Source organism: Molossus molossus, unplaced genomic scaffold, assembly GCF_014108415.1.
Source record: "Molossus molossus isolate mMolMol1 unplaced genomic scaffold, mMolMol1.p scaffold_m16_p_8, whole genome shotgun sequence".
In the NCBI taxonomy this organism is placed as follows: domain Eukaryota; kingdom Metazoa; phylum Chordata; class Mammalia; order Chiroptera; family Molossidae; genus Molossus; species Molossus molossus.
This window is the reverse complement of record NW_023425402.1, coordinates 73,403,219-73,418,670: the sequence shown is the minus strand read 5'-3', so window position 1 is coordinate 73,418,670 and position 15,452 is coordinate 73,403,219. Positions and strand designations below refer to the sequence as shown.

The following is a 15,452-nucleotide window of genomic DNA, read 5'->3' as shown; positions in this document are numbered from 1 at the left end:
GACAGTGACATAGAAGTGCGGAGAACCTCAGTTGGTCTTATAATTCAGAGATGAGAGAACAGGAGAGGTTGTAGAAATCTCATAAGTTGTCACTGAAGATGGGCCTTTAACTGAAGATGTCACTTTAATGTGGGCCTTTGAAAAAGAATAGGGGTATGAGAGCATTTCAGGTTTGAAAAAATGCATTAGCAAAAGTACTTAGGATCTCCCCCCGTGTGGTCCCTCAGATGGAATTTCACTTGAATGAAACTCTAACCTGTTGAATACAGAAGGTGCTATGAAATAAAGTTCAAATTTTCCTGATAATCTAACAAAGCATCTTTGCTGTTTTCACCTTCTGAGCCAATATTTCAGGATAGATGGATGATCTTATTGACATGATTGTATTTTAATCTTTAAAAATACCATATATTTTGTGTGAGTATAAAAATAATATTCACAGTGTATGAAGAAGAAAATACAACCTCCCACGATCTCACAGCAAAGGAGGACCACTACGAAAGCATGCCACTATAACCGTTACATTGAAAACACCCCTCAGCTCTACTGAGGAGTATAACCTGGACATATCTGGACTCAGAAATAAATTTGTTTCACTAATAATTATTATGCAAGTGTGTTTTGGTTTGACTTTGGTTTCTAGGTGACTGAAAAATAAATTCTGATATTAAGATACTTCAACTTGTTTATAACAGCAATAAGAAATACGTTAAATGGTACTCTGATATGAGATGACAGGTGAGGTAGTATAAGCTATGTGCTTTTCTATGGCTTTGCACCTAGAGTTCTTAGTTGTTGTTGTTTTATTATGAACATATTTTTCAATCAAATTCTGTTATTTTCCCAATGGTGTTCTTATGGATAAATACTTAAACTATTTTGTTAACATATCCTAAAGATAAAAGGAAGCAATGCTTTGTTTTGTAAATCATGTCTTCTCTTCTTTCTAGTCTGTCACAGAAGATTAAGGAATCAGAAAACTCCCAAGGAAGGGCTGGCAGTTCTCGTGAAGGAAGACAAGGAGCTGGCGGAGCTCCGAGGCCTGGCTGCCGCAGTGGGGCTGGCTAATGGCTGCTGTGCGGTACAGTGAGTAACGGCATTTCATCCCGGGCACCTGAGGGGGGCTGGGCAGGATACCCGGGGTTATGCCCGCTATTCTGGCATAATTATTAATAACACACCCTTCCACCCTTAAATGTGACCTGGGATGCTGGGATGGATGGCAAATGATGTGGGAAATAAGCACCTATCAGTTGTTTTCCAATGTTTTATCACATAGTTCAAAAGTAAATTAAAAATACTACATTGAAGAGAGTAGATGGTAACATGGTTCAGCTGGAGGCATCTGCAAGAGTGGAATTTCTAGGGTCTTGCATGTGTGCTATTAATTTCAATCCAATTCTGTTTTCAGAAGTTGGATGGCAGTTGCCTACAAAATCTCATTAAGATAGATTAATGTTAAACTTCGTTGTCGTCATACCTAAAGAAAATATTTAAATGTCTTTATACAAGACACTATATTATGGTCTATGTAGGAGAGAATTATATAGTCATAGGCCTTGAAATTTGTAACTGAAGACATAAAAATGAAGGAGTTGGAGTAGACACAATGCTGATCTAAATTAGCTATTCAGTGGTGACTTTTCCTTGAGAAAGTACTCAGCACACTTGACATTCAAGGTTCCCTTTTAAAAACTCAAAGACTTTTGTGTTCTAATTTTTAAAAAATCCTCACCCGAGGCTATTTTTCCATTTATTTTCAGACAGAGTGGGGGGGGGGGTGGAGAGAAACATCGATGTGAGAAAGACACATCTATTGGTCGCCTGCCGCATGACCCCGACCAGGGCTGGGGACAAATCACAACTGAGGTACTTCCCTTGACTGGATATGAGCTGGTGACTCTTCCATCCTTGGGCTGATGCTCTAACCACTGAACTAAGCCAGTCAGGGCAAAACTCAAAGCATTTTAAATGTAGATGCATTTTTTTTCCCTTAAAATAATCCAAATGAGAAGCTTGGCCTTCTGAAAATTAAATTGTTGGAAATGGAGTTGATTTCTGTGATCATAGTAAATTTTGTTTTATATAAGAGATCAGATGTGTGAAATAGTTAAGGTAAATGCTTTTTTAAAAAAAAATATTTTTCTTTATTGATTTTAGAAAGAGGAAGGGGGGGAGAGAGAGAGAGAAATATCGATGAGAAAGAACATCAATTGGCTGCCTCCTGCATGCCCCTTCCTGGGGATTGGGCCCACAACCTGGGCATGTGCTCTGACTGGGGATCGAACCAGCAACCTCTTGATGCATGGGTCGATGCTCAACCACTGAGCCACACCCACAGGGCAAGGTAAATGCTTTTGAGCTCATAAATCCAGATGCATTTGTTACTAATTTGCAATCACTGTTTAAATGAATTGGTAACTTGAAGAAATTAATCACTGGTAACTATAATAAAACATGCTACAGCAAAAAAATCTTGAGGCAATGCACACAGGGCATGTTTCTATCAAAATGAAGGTGCCTAGAAGCAAAGTGACATGGCCTGTCCGGGCTCTAGAACAGCGAAGGAATATTTTGGATAGTGAAATAGGGAAGCAACAGGAACACAAAATTCCACATCACTGTGTCAGGTAGAAGGCACTACAGTGTTGCAAAGCCATGAGCTTTCTTTCTCATCCTCCCTGGAACACTAACGCCAACAGCAGCTTGTAAGCCATATGTATTTTGGGAGACCAAAAATATTGTTATTTTCTAGTACTCTTCCAACCCAAGAGGAGATTGAAAGTCTTCCTGCCTTCCCTCGGGAAAAACTGACTCTGCGTCTCTTGTTGGGAAGTGGGGCCTTTGGAGAAGTGTATGAAGGGACAGCAGTAGACATCTTAGGAGTTGGAAGTGGAGAAACCAAAGTAGCAGTGAAGGTAATGTGGTTTCAGCTCCTTGAAATATTATGTCAGCGCATTTAAATAGACGGCATGGATACAACTGTAGTGAAAGATGAGTGATCTTCACCGAAAAGAGAACTGGTAGGAGGCGGAAGCCTATTCACGGCTACAGAAATCACATTTTTTTCTCTTCCATCTTCTACATAAGCTCTGAAATTAATAGTGCCCTCCATGGTCACTAATTAGTTAAGATCCAGTAATTTTTTCCCTTCAAATACATTATAAGAGAGGTGGGGGTGTTAAGTGCATTCTCAAGGTCTCGGGTAAAAGGATGGATTGTAAATATTTTAGGCTTGTGGCCACGTCATGACAGTCGTGCCTACGCCACTCTGTCATTCAGCATGTAAACCAGTGAGTGTGGTTATGTTCCAGTTAAACTGTATTTATGAAAACTGAAGTTTGAATTTCACATAATTTTTATGTATAATGAAATATTTTTTTAAACTTTTTTCAGCCTTTTAAAAAATGTAACATGGTCATTATACCTCAGCAAAGTTAGGGGGAAAAAATCACAACTATTTTCACATTGCAGGCTGTATAGAAATAGGTGACAGGGTGGAATTAGTCCACAGACTGTATTTTGCTGACTTGTACTACACAATTATCCATCATGGTATTTTAAACGTAGTTTTAAAGATACATCCTCGGATTTTTGTAAAATTTTCTTTTGTTAACAGATGATGAATCTTTTATGTACTTGAGCAAGAAATATCCTGATCACGATTTGTTTAGTGCTTTGAGGGTTGGCAACATTTTCTCAACTGGTTTAATAAGTGTTGTTTTTCTCACGTAACAGGATGACTGCTGGCTTTAGTGCAGCGCTGGCAGAGCTGAAATTCTCTCCACTTTGTACGTGTGTGTTGTCTCATGGTTCCGAAATGGCTGCCAAAGAATCAGGCCTTGCATCTGCATTCAGGCTAGAACATTCATTGACCAGAGCTGAGCCATATTTGCAAGGGAGGCAGGAGAATTGTGGGACATGATTTTCATGGTTATCTCTGGGACTGGGCACCTTGCCTCTAAGAAACAAATTAGGGCATTTGTTAGCAAGGAAGCTGGGGAAACAGATATTGAATAGAAAACTTTGAAAATTAAGAAATTAAATAAACACTGTATTTGTTCTCTTTTACAAATTCCTGCATTTTGGAGAGACTTTGTATAAATATTACTAGATCTTTTATCTATCAGATATTTGTACTTAAATACTTTCCATAACAGGAGCTATCTTTTGAATAGGTTTACATAGCACATGCACAAGCATTATCCATTATTTATTTCAAAATTTCAGGATGGATATTATAAAACAAAACAAATGATCTCCATCGACCCACTGGGCTCACAGAAATGTCTTCTATACTGATTCTTGGCTGCTTTTTATGTTGCACAGACTTTGAAGAAGGGCTCCACAGACCAGGAGAAGATTGAATTCCTGAAGGAGGCGTATCTGATGAGGTATCAGGGTAGCTCTAAAGTAATTTTCCCTTGGTGTGGGTAGGAAGCTTTTACATCTCATTGGTGGATTTTTAACATTCAGAATCACTGGACATAATAAATCATGTCCCAGGTGGACATGGCTGCACTTTAAACAGAAATATGTCTGTATTGACAAGTATTCCATAGAAGCCAGTCTTCCAAGCCTGGGCTAAAGGTCTTCCTTTTACCTTCCATAAGAAGTGTGTTTTGCAAGTGACTTTTGAAGCTGATCACCTTTAAACAAGCTTATGGTATTTTAACTGTGTGATAATGGTTGAAGTAGACCGAGTAAGAGAAAGTTCTCCTAGTACAATGATGCGACAATCTCCCTGTCTTGGTAAACTTGTCTTCAGCGTTAGTCAGTTGTTGGCATAGCAACTGCTCAGAGACATTGGTCCCAAGCTGTGGGTTCTAGTTACTAGACTGGGTTTTACTTACTTTGACATCTTGAAAGAGTTGTGGCCAAATCTACCTGTCTGAATTGTTTCTCTAAAAAAGAGAATAATATTTCATACTTGTGATGACCATAACCATAATGTTTTCAAATATCTTTTGAAGAAGGAAATTAGTTTAAATTACTTCCTTTTCCAAAACACAAAATACTTGATATAAACCTAGTTTCTTCTGAAACTGACCCTATTCCATCCATAGGCACTGGCCACTAGGGGTTGCCACATTACCTCTGTAAGGCAAGAACGAGGACCAGCACTTGGAAAAAGGAGGCTTTATTTATCAGAGAAAAAAATCAGGGGTTTTGATGTAACTGTAGATGAGCAATTGATCTATCCATAAAGGCCCTCTGCTAGGACTTCCTTTGCATCATGTCATCCTGCCTGTCTTTTTCCACCTTTCAGCAAGTTTAATCATCCCAACATTCTGAAGCAGCTTGGCGTCTGTCTGCTGAATGAACCCCAATACATTATCCTAGAATTGATGGAAGGAGGAGATCTCCTCACCTATTTGCGTAAAGCTCGGATGACAACGGTAGGAAATGGTGTTGGCAGTATTGGTTCTGAAGCGTAAATGCCTTGTAAAGTCCTTTTAATTTTCTTTGTGATGACCATAAACATAATGTTAATTTTCTTTAAGTTTGGTAGGCTGCAGTTTCGGCCAATGAGAGAAACTTGGAAGACTTCCTTGGGAAGAATTCTTATACTTCCTTCACATTGGATTCGGACAATTGGCAAGCACCCTGGACTAATTTCTGGCATTTTCTGGTTATTTGAGTCGTTTTTCAGTATGTAGCAGGAAAACGGGTCGCTCACTGCCAAAATCATGTTTTCTGGAGAACAGAGATAGTGAGGAGTTGGAAAAGACACATCTTTCTCTGTACTTAGTCTGTATATCCGTCTCACCCAAAGTGACATTTCCAGCCCTTATGTTATTATTGAGTACTGGATTTATATGTCCCCACCCAGTTGATACATCTGTTTTGGATTTTAATAAGCATCTCAAATTTATTTGGGGCAAAACAAAATTCTTGATTTCATACATTCTCCTCTGTGCCATTCATCCAATGTTTTGCTTTCTCTTTTCTTACAACCATGCTGACAGGTCCTGTCGGCTCTACAATTTTGCCCATAAAATGCAGCTCCGGTCCATCCTCTGTTCTCTGTCCAGTACCCAGGGCAGTGCCTGGCATGGTGGGGACCCTGGAAATGCTGTGGAATGAGCGCCAGGCGGTGACAGCACCCAGTACTCCTTTCACTTTAGATGAGAAACACATGAGACAGAGCAAGTAACTAAAATTTAAGTATGTAGATTTTTTAAAAATTGATTTTCATTTCTATCAAAATACCCGGTATATGGCTAACACATTTAGATATATGACAAAGTTTATGTATTTAAAAAAAAAACAGAGTTTTTCACTCTCTCATCTCAGGCTCTATCCTAGCCCCCGTCCAAGGCAGCTACGCATTTCCCCTGGTACTTACCTCCAGGTTCTTAAATACTCTGCTTATCCTGCACATTGATCTTCAACCGTGGGGGAATCTATCGACCTCCTGTTATGAAAGGCTGCCTACTACTATTCTAAGGTCTAACTCTCTTAGACCTACTCATGCACCAGCCCAAACCCACTAGCCCTACACACAGAGAAACTGTGTTTCTTTTATCCCTCTGACATATCACAATTTTCAGGTAAATCAAGATTGCAAGTTAACATTACTATGACTACTTAATTATCATTTGTGGCTGAGTCACCCATATGCTATGGTTGTGTTTTTTCCTTAGGCTAGTTTTAATGCATGCATCTTTTTTCTCCATTTGCTTAATTTCCCATAGACCTAAACTTCCTGAAAGAATTATAATACTTGTATCAATATGGTGAGATATATCAGATAATCCAGCACATACACATTTTCTTCTTGAGCACTTCTCTCCTGGGCCAATATGAGTGCTTATCATCAGGGCTATCTACACAGCCATTATCCTACAAGTTGCCTTCACAATTACCCTGGTCATTCCCATGTTGAACCTTTGTTTCCTGACTTCTAATTTTTTTTTTCTTTATTGATTTGAGAGAGAGAGGAAGGGAGAGGGAGAGAGAGATAGAAACATCAATGAGAGAGAACATCGATTGGCCACCTCCTGCATGCCCCCCATTGGGTATCGGACCCACAACCAGGCCCTGACCAGGAATCATCAAACCAGTGGCCTCTTGGTGCATGGGTTGATGCCCAACCACTGAGTCACACCGGCCAGGCCCTGTTTCACGACTTCTTTGCTTTGCTTTAGAAAAGCAGAATGCCTCTGGGACTAAATTGCCTTTTTTTTTTTCCTTTTTCTTTCTGAGAAAATGTCCTTCATTTTTTCCTCACACAGGATTGACAATTTGGCTAATTCTAGGTTGAAAACCCCTTTTCCTCAAAAACAAATCCACTACGTCTTTGTTTTCTAGCTTCTATGATTGGCTTTATGAAGTCTTTTGTCATTTTGGTTCTCAGACTTATGACCAGTGACCTGAGTTTTGCCCCTCCTCTTTGGAAAATGTTCGGAACTTTTTATCTGTGGTACTTTTTACACATCTCGATACTCAGTCTGAAAAATTGTTCCCCTGAGTTCTGGGATTTTTTTCACATTATTTCTTTGATAATAAAAAAAATCTCTTTGTTTCCTCTATTTCCTTGTTCTGAAAATCCTAAGTTGGACAATGGACAGCTATGTTTCATCATTTTGTTCTATTCGCTGCTCTCCTGTTTCTCAACTCTTTGTCCTTTTGCTCTCAATTCTGGGTGGTTTCCTAAACTTTTATAACTAGAGTTTAAATTTTTAATTTTATACAGACTCATTCTTATATTTTGACCGCATTTTAAAATACTTATCTGGGTTTTTGTCATACATGCAACATCTTCTCTATTTTCCCTCAGACACTAATGATAGTTTTTAAGTAGTTAATTTGCTTCCCACATTGTTCTGATTTCCTTCTTTCTTTGTTCTGGGATCTATCTGTAATGTGAGATATTCTCAAACATTCGGCAGTTTTGGGCTGGTCTTTGTATTTAATAGTGATGCTTTCATATTTAATCGCTGACTGGAATCTATGTGTCCCTGGCAGCTTCCTTCTAATTGTGTCGGACCCCACTGTTCTATTGGGGGTCCCCTAATGACAGCACTGGCTGTCTTTCCAGCAGGTTCCCAGCTTTGCCAGAGAGGGCTCTGTGGGTCTCCCTTCTGGGCAGAGAAGCCTGGGCCTCAGTCCAGGGGGTCGGGAGGGACGAGGAGGCTGGAGGCCTCAAGGCTTGGTGTGTGGAGACTTATTTAATTTCCCTGCTCATTTTCAGCACAGTGCCTTATTATGTCTGCTACCTTTGAAGTTGGTGTTGTTCCAGTGCTGTGTGTGTGTGTGTGTGTGTGTGTGTGTGTGTATGTTCCTCAGAGGAAAACCTCCAGCTGCAGTGCAGACATGAGGAGATCCAGGATCTAGTTAACCCTTAAAATAAGCCTCTGAACGTTCCTATTGCTCTGAGTCCTGCCCTCACCCCGGCAGTCAGAGATACTTGCCACCTGCAATCCAGAGGCTTTGTGGGGTTCCACAGTGAAAAGCAGCTTCGTTCTAGTCTTCTCCCTCTGCAGGTGGTCAGCTTTCACCCCACTGGACTCTGCCGAAGTTCCCCTCCGTCTGCTTTCCTGTTCCAACATGCTTTGTTGTCCTGTGTCTGTTCTCCAGAACTATTTGCCCTTGTGAGATCATAAACATTTCCCCTCAGCTGCCGTTTAGTAAGGTTTGGGGAGAGACTGGAACTGAAAATGCACCAACCTCTGGTCTTTAACAGGAAAGTGTAGCTGTGGATTTTTAAAGGTTTCTGTGGAAGACAGAAGAGAGGATGAAGGTGGACTAAGAGAACACATGGATCCTTATTTTCCAAACTCTTCTTGTATATCCAAAGTCCTGATGGCTGTAGTGATTGGTTCTCGAGCACATTCAGTTCTTTCGCTGCCTTCCCTGCCAGCTGCCCAGGAAGTGTCCATGCTTCATCTCCTTGCTCCAGCCGCACAGGACAGGGAGCTGTTAGGTGCTCAGTGCCGGAATTAAGGTCCAGGGCCCTCGGCGGAACACCACAGGCTCTAAGCCCCTATCACGCTGAGTTCATGGGGGCAGCATCTGCCACAGAGAGTGCTCAGAGGGTGCGCACACCCCCCCCCCCATGAAGAACTACCACAAGCGTTCTTTCCCATCCCTGTGCCCAGGCTGCTAGTTTAGTCCTTCGTTTGTAGTGTCTCAGTTTCTGCATCTATGAAATGAAATGTTAAATCAAAATCTTCCTCAGACTACTTTTAGCTTTGATACTCCAAGATTATATTAAGATAGAAAAAAGTAAAAACAAAACCAACTTCTCAAAATAATGCAAACACATATCCAGAAACAATTTAATGCACCACATCTTTGCTGGGTATGTACTGTACAACTGCACAGGATATGGCTCTTGCTTTCAAGGAACTGGCTATGTGGTAGGAAGGTAAGTGACATATACATAACCCATGTAAGGTAGAAGATGGAAGGGCCCATTAGAGTGGAGTAGAGAACCTACTGCTGAAACACAGAGGAGAGAGAGATGATTTCCAGCGAAGGGGTCCTGGAAAGACTGTGGAGGAAAAACAACCAAGGCAGGAAACAGAAAACTCTCTGAAACTACACCTGCATGAGTTGTGAAGGGCTTTGCCAGGAATAGACCTGGATGGAGGTTCAGTATGTCCAGAGGGTTTAGCAAGAGATGATAGATGGTAGCCCAGGGTAGTATCTGGAGTCAAAGAAGCCCAACAAGGGCTGATGAGGTGTCCCCCCTTGTTGTCACACAGGATGTCAGGAGGAAGTGATATTTAGAAATCCAGGCAGGCAGGCAGGCAGCATTCTGAAAATCTGTCAGTGGAGAAAAGGGCTCTGGCTACCAGGCTGGAGTTCAGGAGCAGGATTCTCTGTGAAGACAGTATTCACAAGTAGGGTAGGCTTTGCCAAGAGCAAAGCAGAGCTTCATTCACAGAGGAACTAGCAAACCAGTTGGGATACCCAGACACAGGCAATGAGATCGACATCTGGTGGACCTGAACAGGACCGCAGGGGACTGATTCTTGGGAGTAAGTTCTAGCCTCGTTATCAGACCTAGGTGTGGTTGAAGGGGACCATGGCAATGTTTGTCCCAGAATGTCAGGATTCTTCCTATTTGGGGGAACAAGACATGAGCTTGCTGGGAATGCAGAGGGAGCAGCACTGAAGAGCATCTGTCTGTGAGGGATTGGGGAATTTCAAGGTTGGGAATCATTATAGATTCTCTAGATGCTCAGTGGAGGGTGTGTATGGAAATCAGGACTAAGGAGGGCATTCCAGGAAGCAGTGATAGCAGGAATACAGAAGGGAGGTTGAGAAATGATGCAGAGAATGTATGAAAACACAGCAACATCCCAGTGTGGCCCAAGTACAAATTGTGAGAGGAGAAACTATGGGAAATAAATGGACACAGAGAGGCTGGTGCAGCCTGGAGCTGCCATGGAGGCTGTGCTCGGGAATCTGTAATAAATCCTACAGGGAGTGGGTCACAACAGAACAAGCTAATTAAAGCCCAGGAGGCTGGAGACATGGGAAGTTTGGGATGAGTCAGATAGGGATGCTAAAGGCCTGAACCAGGGTAATTGCGGGGAAAAGGCAATGGTATGTACACGTAGCCTCTGGACAGGAACTTTGAGTTTTTTCCATATGCTACTAATGAAAACTTCTGCTGGCCTTTTTCCCCCCCTATAGAAATCATATAGCAGGTACATGCTTAGTTTATGTGTGCTGGCTCTCTTAGGTGAGAGGAATAATCTGTGACCTTGAAACAGAGTCTGTGTTGCTAACGATTGATATGGGGCTCATACGGGGCTCATATGAGGAATAAGCCCATTGTCATGGCTGACATAACAGTGTGACATTCAGCCAATAGTTAAACTGGTGAGTGCCTATTAAACTGTTATTATTCCTACTTATGAGAGCAGCTACTGTTTCTTAAATGCCTTTTGTATACCAGCAAGATTACATATCTTATCTGAAATCCTATGAAGTCAGGATTATTATTTCCATTTTACCAGTGAGGAAGTTGCTGAGGGAACAAAGCAGAGTGAGCACATACACACGACAATAGCAGAACTAGGTTTCGAGTCTTAGTCTGTCAGAATGAACACCCTGTTTCCAACAAAGGTCCCTCATTGCCTCTGCTTACTAGACGTAGTCTTATTTATGTATATATGGGTAGAAATCATATAGATGGAGTTCTTTTTACCTTTGCTTGAATTCTTGTGACCATAACTAAAAATTTCTTTAAAACATTATGTATGAGTGCACACATGCATATAGATGTAGCAAATTATACATATGTATGTATATGTGTATTTTGTGTAAAGTGAAAAAGTGCCTGTAATATTTCCTTCATTTCTTACAGTTTCATGGTCCTTTACTCACCTTGGTGGACCTTGTAGACCTGTGTGTAGATATTTCAAAAGGCTGTGTCTACTTGGAGCAGCTGCACTTTATTCACAGGTACAGTGCTAACCCAGATACAGGGTTTTTGTGGATATTGGCAAAATAACCATCTGTAGTTTGGGTAAAACATACAAAATAATTAGATATTTCATTCCTTCAGAATAGCAATACTTACTTTAAAAAATGTCTCTTCTACAGACATACTAGCATTACTTGTCTGATCTCTGGAACTTTATTATTATTATTATTAAAGTGTAGCTTTTGCTGTAGGGATCTTGCAGCTCGGAATTGCCTCGTCTCTGTGAAAGACTATAGCAGTCTGTCGCGGATAGTGAAGATTGGGGACTTTGGACTTGCGAGGGACATCTATAAAAATGATTACTACAGAAAGAGAGGGGAAGGTCTGCTCCCTGTTCGGTGGATGGCTCCAGAAAGCTTGATGGACGGCATCTTCACAACGCAGTCTGATGTATGGTGAGCTCAATAGGACACAGAGAAATGTGGGTAAAACCATCCAATGTCAGAGCTGAAAGGGATCTTAAAAGGTCCTCTGATCTTGTTTTTAATGTGTGAAAACAGAAGACCAGAGAGGTTGTGATTTGCCTTAAGCTAAAGCGAAAGCGGTGTCTAAAGTGACACTATTCCTGGGTCTCAGCAGTTAACATACCTCCCTGCAGCCAGTTTTTATCCTTTATCTTACTAGTGTTTGTGAAATAGCTACATTTACTTCAGGCATTTTATTACTCCCCCAGACTGTAGAGGCTCTGGCTAATAGGAACAGGTACTTATGAATTAATGTCTAAGTATGTGTAAATACCCACTCTATGGGGATGTTTGGTCATTAATATATATAAGTAGACTTTAAGTTACAGACTCAAAAACATTAGGGCATTGGGGAGGTTTGGAAATCTCTTTATTATTTGAATAGGACTCCTCATTTTTGCTTGTTAACCCCAAACTTTTGTTGAGAGCTGCTGAAATGTAAGGATTTGTTCAATAACTTTTAAGCTAATCTGGCCCAAAGCACTGATGGGAGTGAGATGAAATTGGTCTTCAGTGCTGCCAGTTTTTATTCATGCCTTCCCTCTCCATGTCTATGGCACTCAAACTCCGAAGCAATAAAGGCTGAAATGCTTTTCTGCTCACCCCTAAATATGTGTGCATAATGGAGGTCTGCAGTTCAGGTTCAGTGTGTGTGTGTGTGTGTGTGTGTGTGTGTGTGTGTGTGTCCCCATGAGCCTTCCTACCACCTCTGAAGTGCTGCTGGTAGGCAGTTGCTTGTTCTATTTTTTTTCTTGTGGTCAACTTGCTATTAAGTCTCTCATTTGCCTTTTATGAAGCCAATCATTCCAACCACAAAGTAGACCCCCATAGCTCCAGAAATATTATGTTGGAGAAACTACTGTAAGCATGATGTTTGCAATAAGTATAATTAAAGCAAGCTCTCTAATATCTTTAGGTCTTTTGGAATTCTGATTTGGGAGATTTTAACTCTTGGTCATCAGCCTTATCCAGCTCATTCTAACCTTGATGTTTTAAACTACGTACAAACAGGTGGGAGATTGGAGCCACCAAGAAATTGTCCTGATGATCTGTAAGTGATAATTATGTTACCATAACTACCCAGAAAACAGAAATATGTGCATGTGTGATCTGATGTCTCATTGGTATGGTATTTTAAAATAAAAACTGGTCTTTATATATTTGTAAAAATAATTTGATTGTAGTACCTAATTTACTAAATACATGATGGTTTTTTTTATTTATACATACACATATTTCGCTTCAGAAACAAAATTTGGAAGAGTAAAATATATTTATACTCCTGGTTGAGTGAATTCTAATAAACAAATAAAAGCTCCTTGTATGTGTGTGTGTGTGCGTGCGTGCGCGCACGTGTGTGTGGTGTATACCATTTTATTTAGGAAGATATGATTTGGCTAATATCTTAATCTGCAAATTAAAAGATTCTATTAAGTATAAATACATTGTTTAAAAGTTGGATTACATTTGTTGACATAGCTGATCTTGGGATATAGTACTATTAAAAATTATAGGTTATCTGTTTATGAACTCAATACGTAATGACTAAATATTAGTGACTTTATCAAATTGATTCCAGCCACTATTGAATTCTAATAAATTTGTGATCCTCAAAAAGTAGGTGATTTTGACTTAATTATAAAAGAAACACAATCACCTTCTTGTGAACAACCTCAGCAGAAATATCAAGTCTTGAGACTTTTCCCAAGAGGTGTTTTACTCAAGAAGTTTTTAAAAGAACATACAAGCAATAAATATACATTTCTTTGTTATGTGCACAAATACAGAGGTGTTTAAAAAGGGGCATAGTTCTTCAGCATCTCAGAATGTATTCTGAAAGAAAAGACACACACATGGAGCAGCTGGATAATAAGCCAGCATGTAATAAAGTGCTAAACTGTGTGGTACAGACAAGTGCAAGAGGAATTAGCAGTATTCGGATACACACCATGATGGCACTGCCTTGACTATGTTGTGTTATTTAGAGGATTATTCATACTGCAGCCAAAGATGAACTGGGCACCTTGGTTGGATGTTTTACTTGTGAATGGTTTTGTATTATTTTAATCTCCCATCTAGAAGAAGAAGATTTGGATCACTGCTTGTTTCTGATTTAGCTTTTACAGCCTCTGGGATATTTACAGGAAGATTAGGTACACAAGTTTGATGACAGTGCCTAAAAATATGCTTCAGATAATTTGGGGGGAGATGGAAGAAATTCTGTAAGTTAAGGGTAAGAAATTATACACAATTTGAAAACCTTTGATCTAGGGTTTCAGAAAAAAAAAAAAAAAAAAAAACAACCCAGCATACCTAAGTATGAAATACATTTTAATTAAATAATTAGCAAACTAACAATTATTTTTGCATCTTTTATGTATATATCAAACACTCAGGAAATTTCCCCAGAATTTTAATCATATAAAATTTTCATCATGCTGTTAGAATTTTATCTAGCATAGGCACTTTAGGAATCAATCGCTGAGTTATACATTTTGATTGATGTATTCATTTATATTGTTTGGGGAGGAGAGAGGTGGATAATTATCAATTATGGAGCAAAAAAAAAAAAAAATGTAGATTTGTTGAACCTTGCTCTAATCCAAAGGTTTCCAAAAATGCAACTGGGAAAAAAAAAATGCAACTGGAAGGAGGGGGAAGAATGCATGCTAGGAAAGTGTTAGGAAAAGATAATATTCTACATAATTTTTTTTTTATCCTCACCTGAGGACATGGTTCCATTTTTTGTTCAGATAGAGTGGGAGGGAGAGAGAGGAAGAGAGAGAGAGAAACATCGATGTGAAAGGGACACATTGAGTGGCTGCCACCCACACGACCCAACCAGGGCCGGGACAAACTGTAACCGAGGTACGTGCCCTTAGCGGGAACTGAACCCGGGTCTCTCTGGACTGCAGGCCGACGCTCTAACCGCTGAGTCAAACCGGCCAGGACTATATCATTTTATCTTGATTATTTAGTTGGATACATAATTGCTCTAATTTTGTAGAAATATAGTTTCCATGAAACCAAATTTTCCCTGGGTGGTTTTGAAGTTTATTTGAACATCAGTAATTAAAAAGCCAGCCCTCCTTCTAAGTGCTACATGACTCTCAGAGCCCCATGAAGGGTTAAATCATTGCCAAGCAGGAAAACAAGCTGTGCTGGGAAATGGAGCTCTGAGCAATGCCATTCAGTACGGCCATGGCCTTAAGTTGTCATGATAAAGATTAACTACTCTTCTTAGAGTACAGAGAGAACTGATTTTTATTTGAAGCCGTTCTCTGAGATCACAGGCCCAGCTTAGAGGGTTGAAAGTCTGCACTGAGCCATGTTGCACCTTCTATTCACTGCTTAAATTCTCAACACCTGGATGCACTCTGGGTCAGGTGAGCCCGTAGATAGCTATGCTGTGCTCAGCTATTAATGGAATGCAGGAGTTCAGAGCATTCTGCCCTTCTTCCCATAGCCTGGGATGTATGGGTGGAAAGCTCAGTCCTCTGTATTCCCCTCAGCTTTCAGTTCGCACACCAACTACACCACTC

At 40.3% G+C, this 15,452-nt stretch overlaps 1 protein-coding gene across 2 annotated transcripts in view; it reads left to right on the top strand.

The window, feature by feature from the left end:
* The window catches only part of ROS1 (ROS proto-oncogene 1, receptor tyrosine kinase), a 96,734-nt gene that overhangs the window by 70,681 nt on the left and 10,601 nt on the right, over window positions 1–15,452 (top strand). For both annotated transcript variants that reach the window (XM_036248747.1, XM_036248746.1), the window contains 7 exons: window positions 951–1,086; window positions 2,756–2,918; window positions 4,330–4,394; window positions 5,270–5,399; window positions 11,327–11,424; window positions 11,638–11,841; window positions 12,827–12,961. In XM_036248747.1, the coding sequence (XP_036104640.1) occupies window positions 951–1,086; window positions 2,756–2,918; window positions 4,330–4,394; window positions 5,270–5,399; window positions 11,327–11,424; window positions 11,638–11,841; window positions 12,827–12,961 (931 nt within the window). The remainder of the gene's footprint in view (window positions 1–950; window positions 1,087–2,755; window positions 2,919–4,329; window positions 4,395–5,269; window positions 5,400–11,326; window positions 11,425–11,637; window positions 11,842–12,826; window positions 12,962–15,452) is intronic.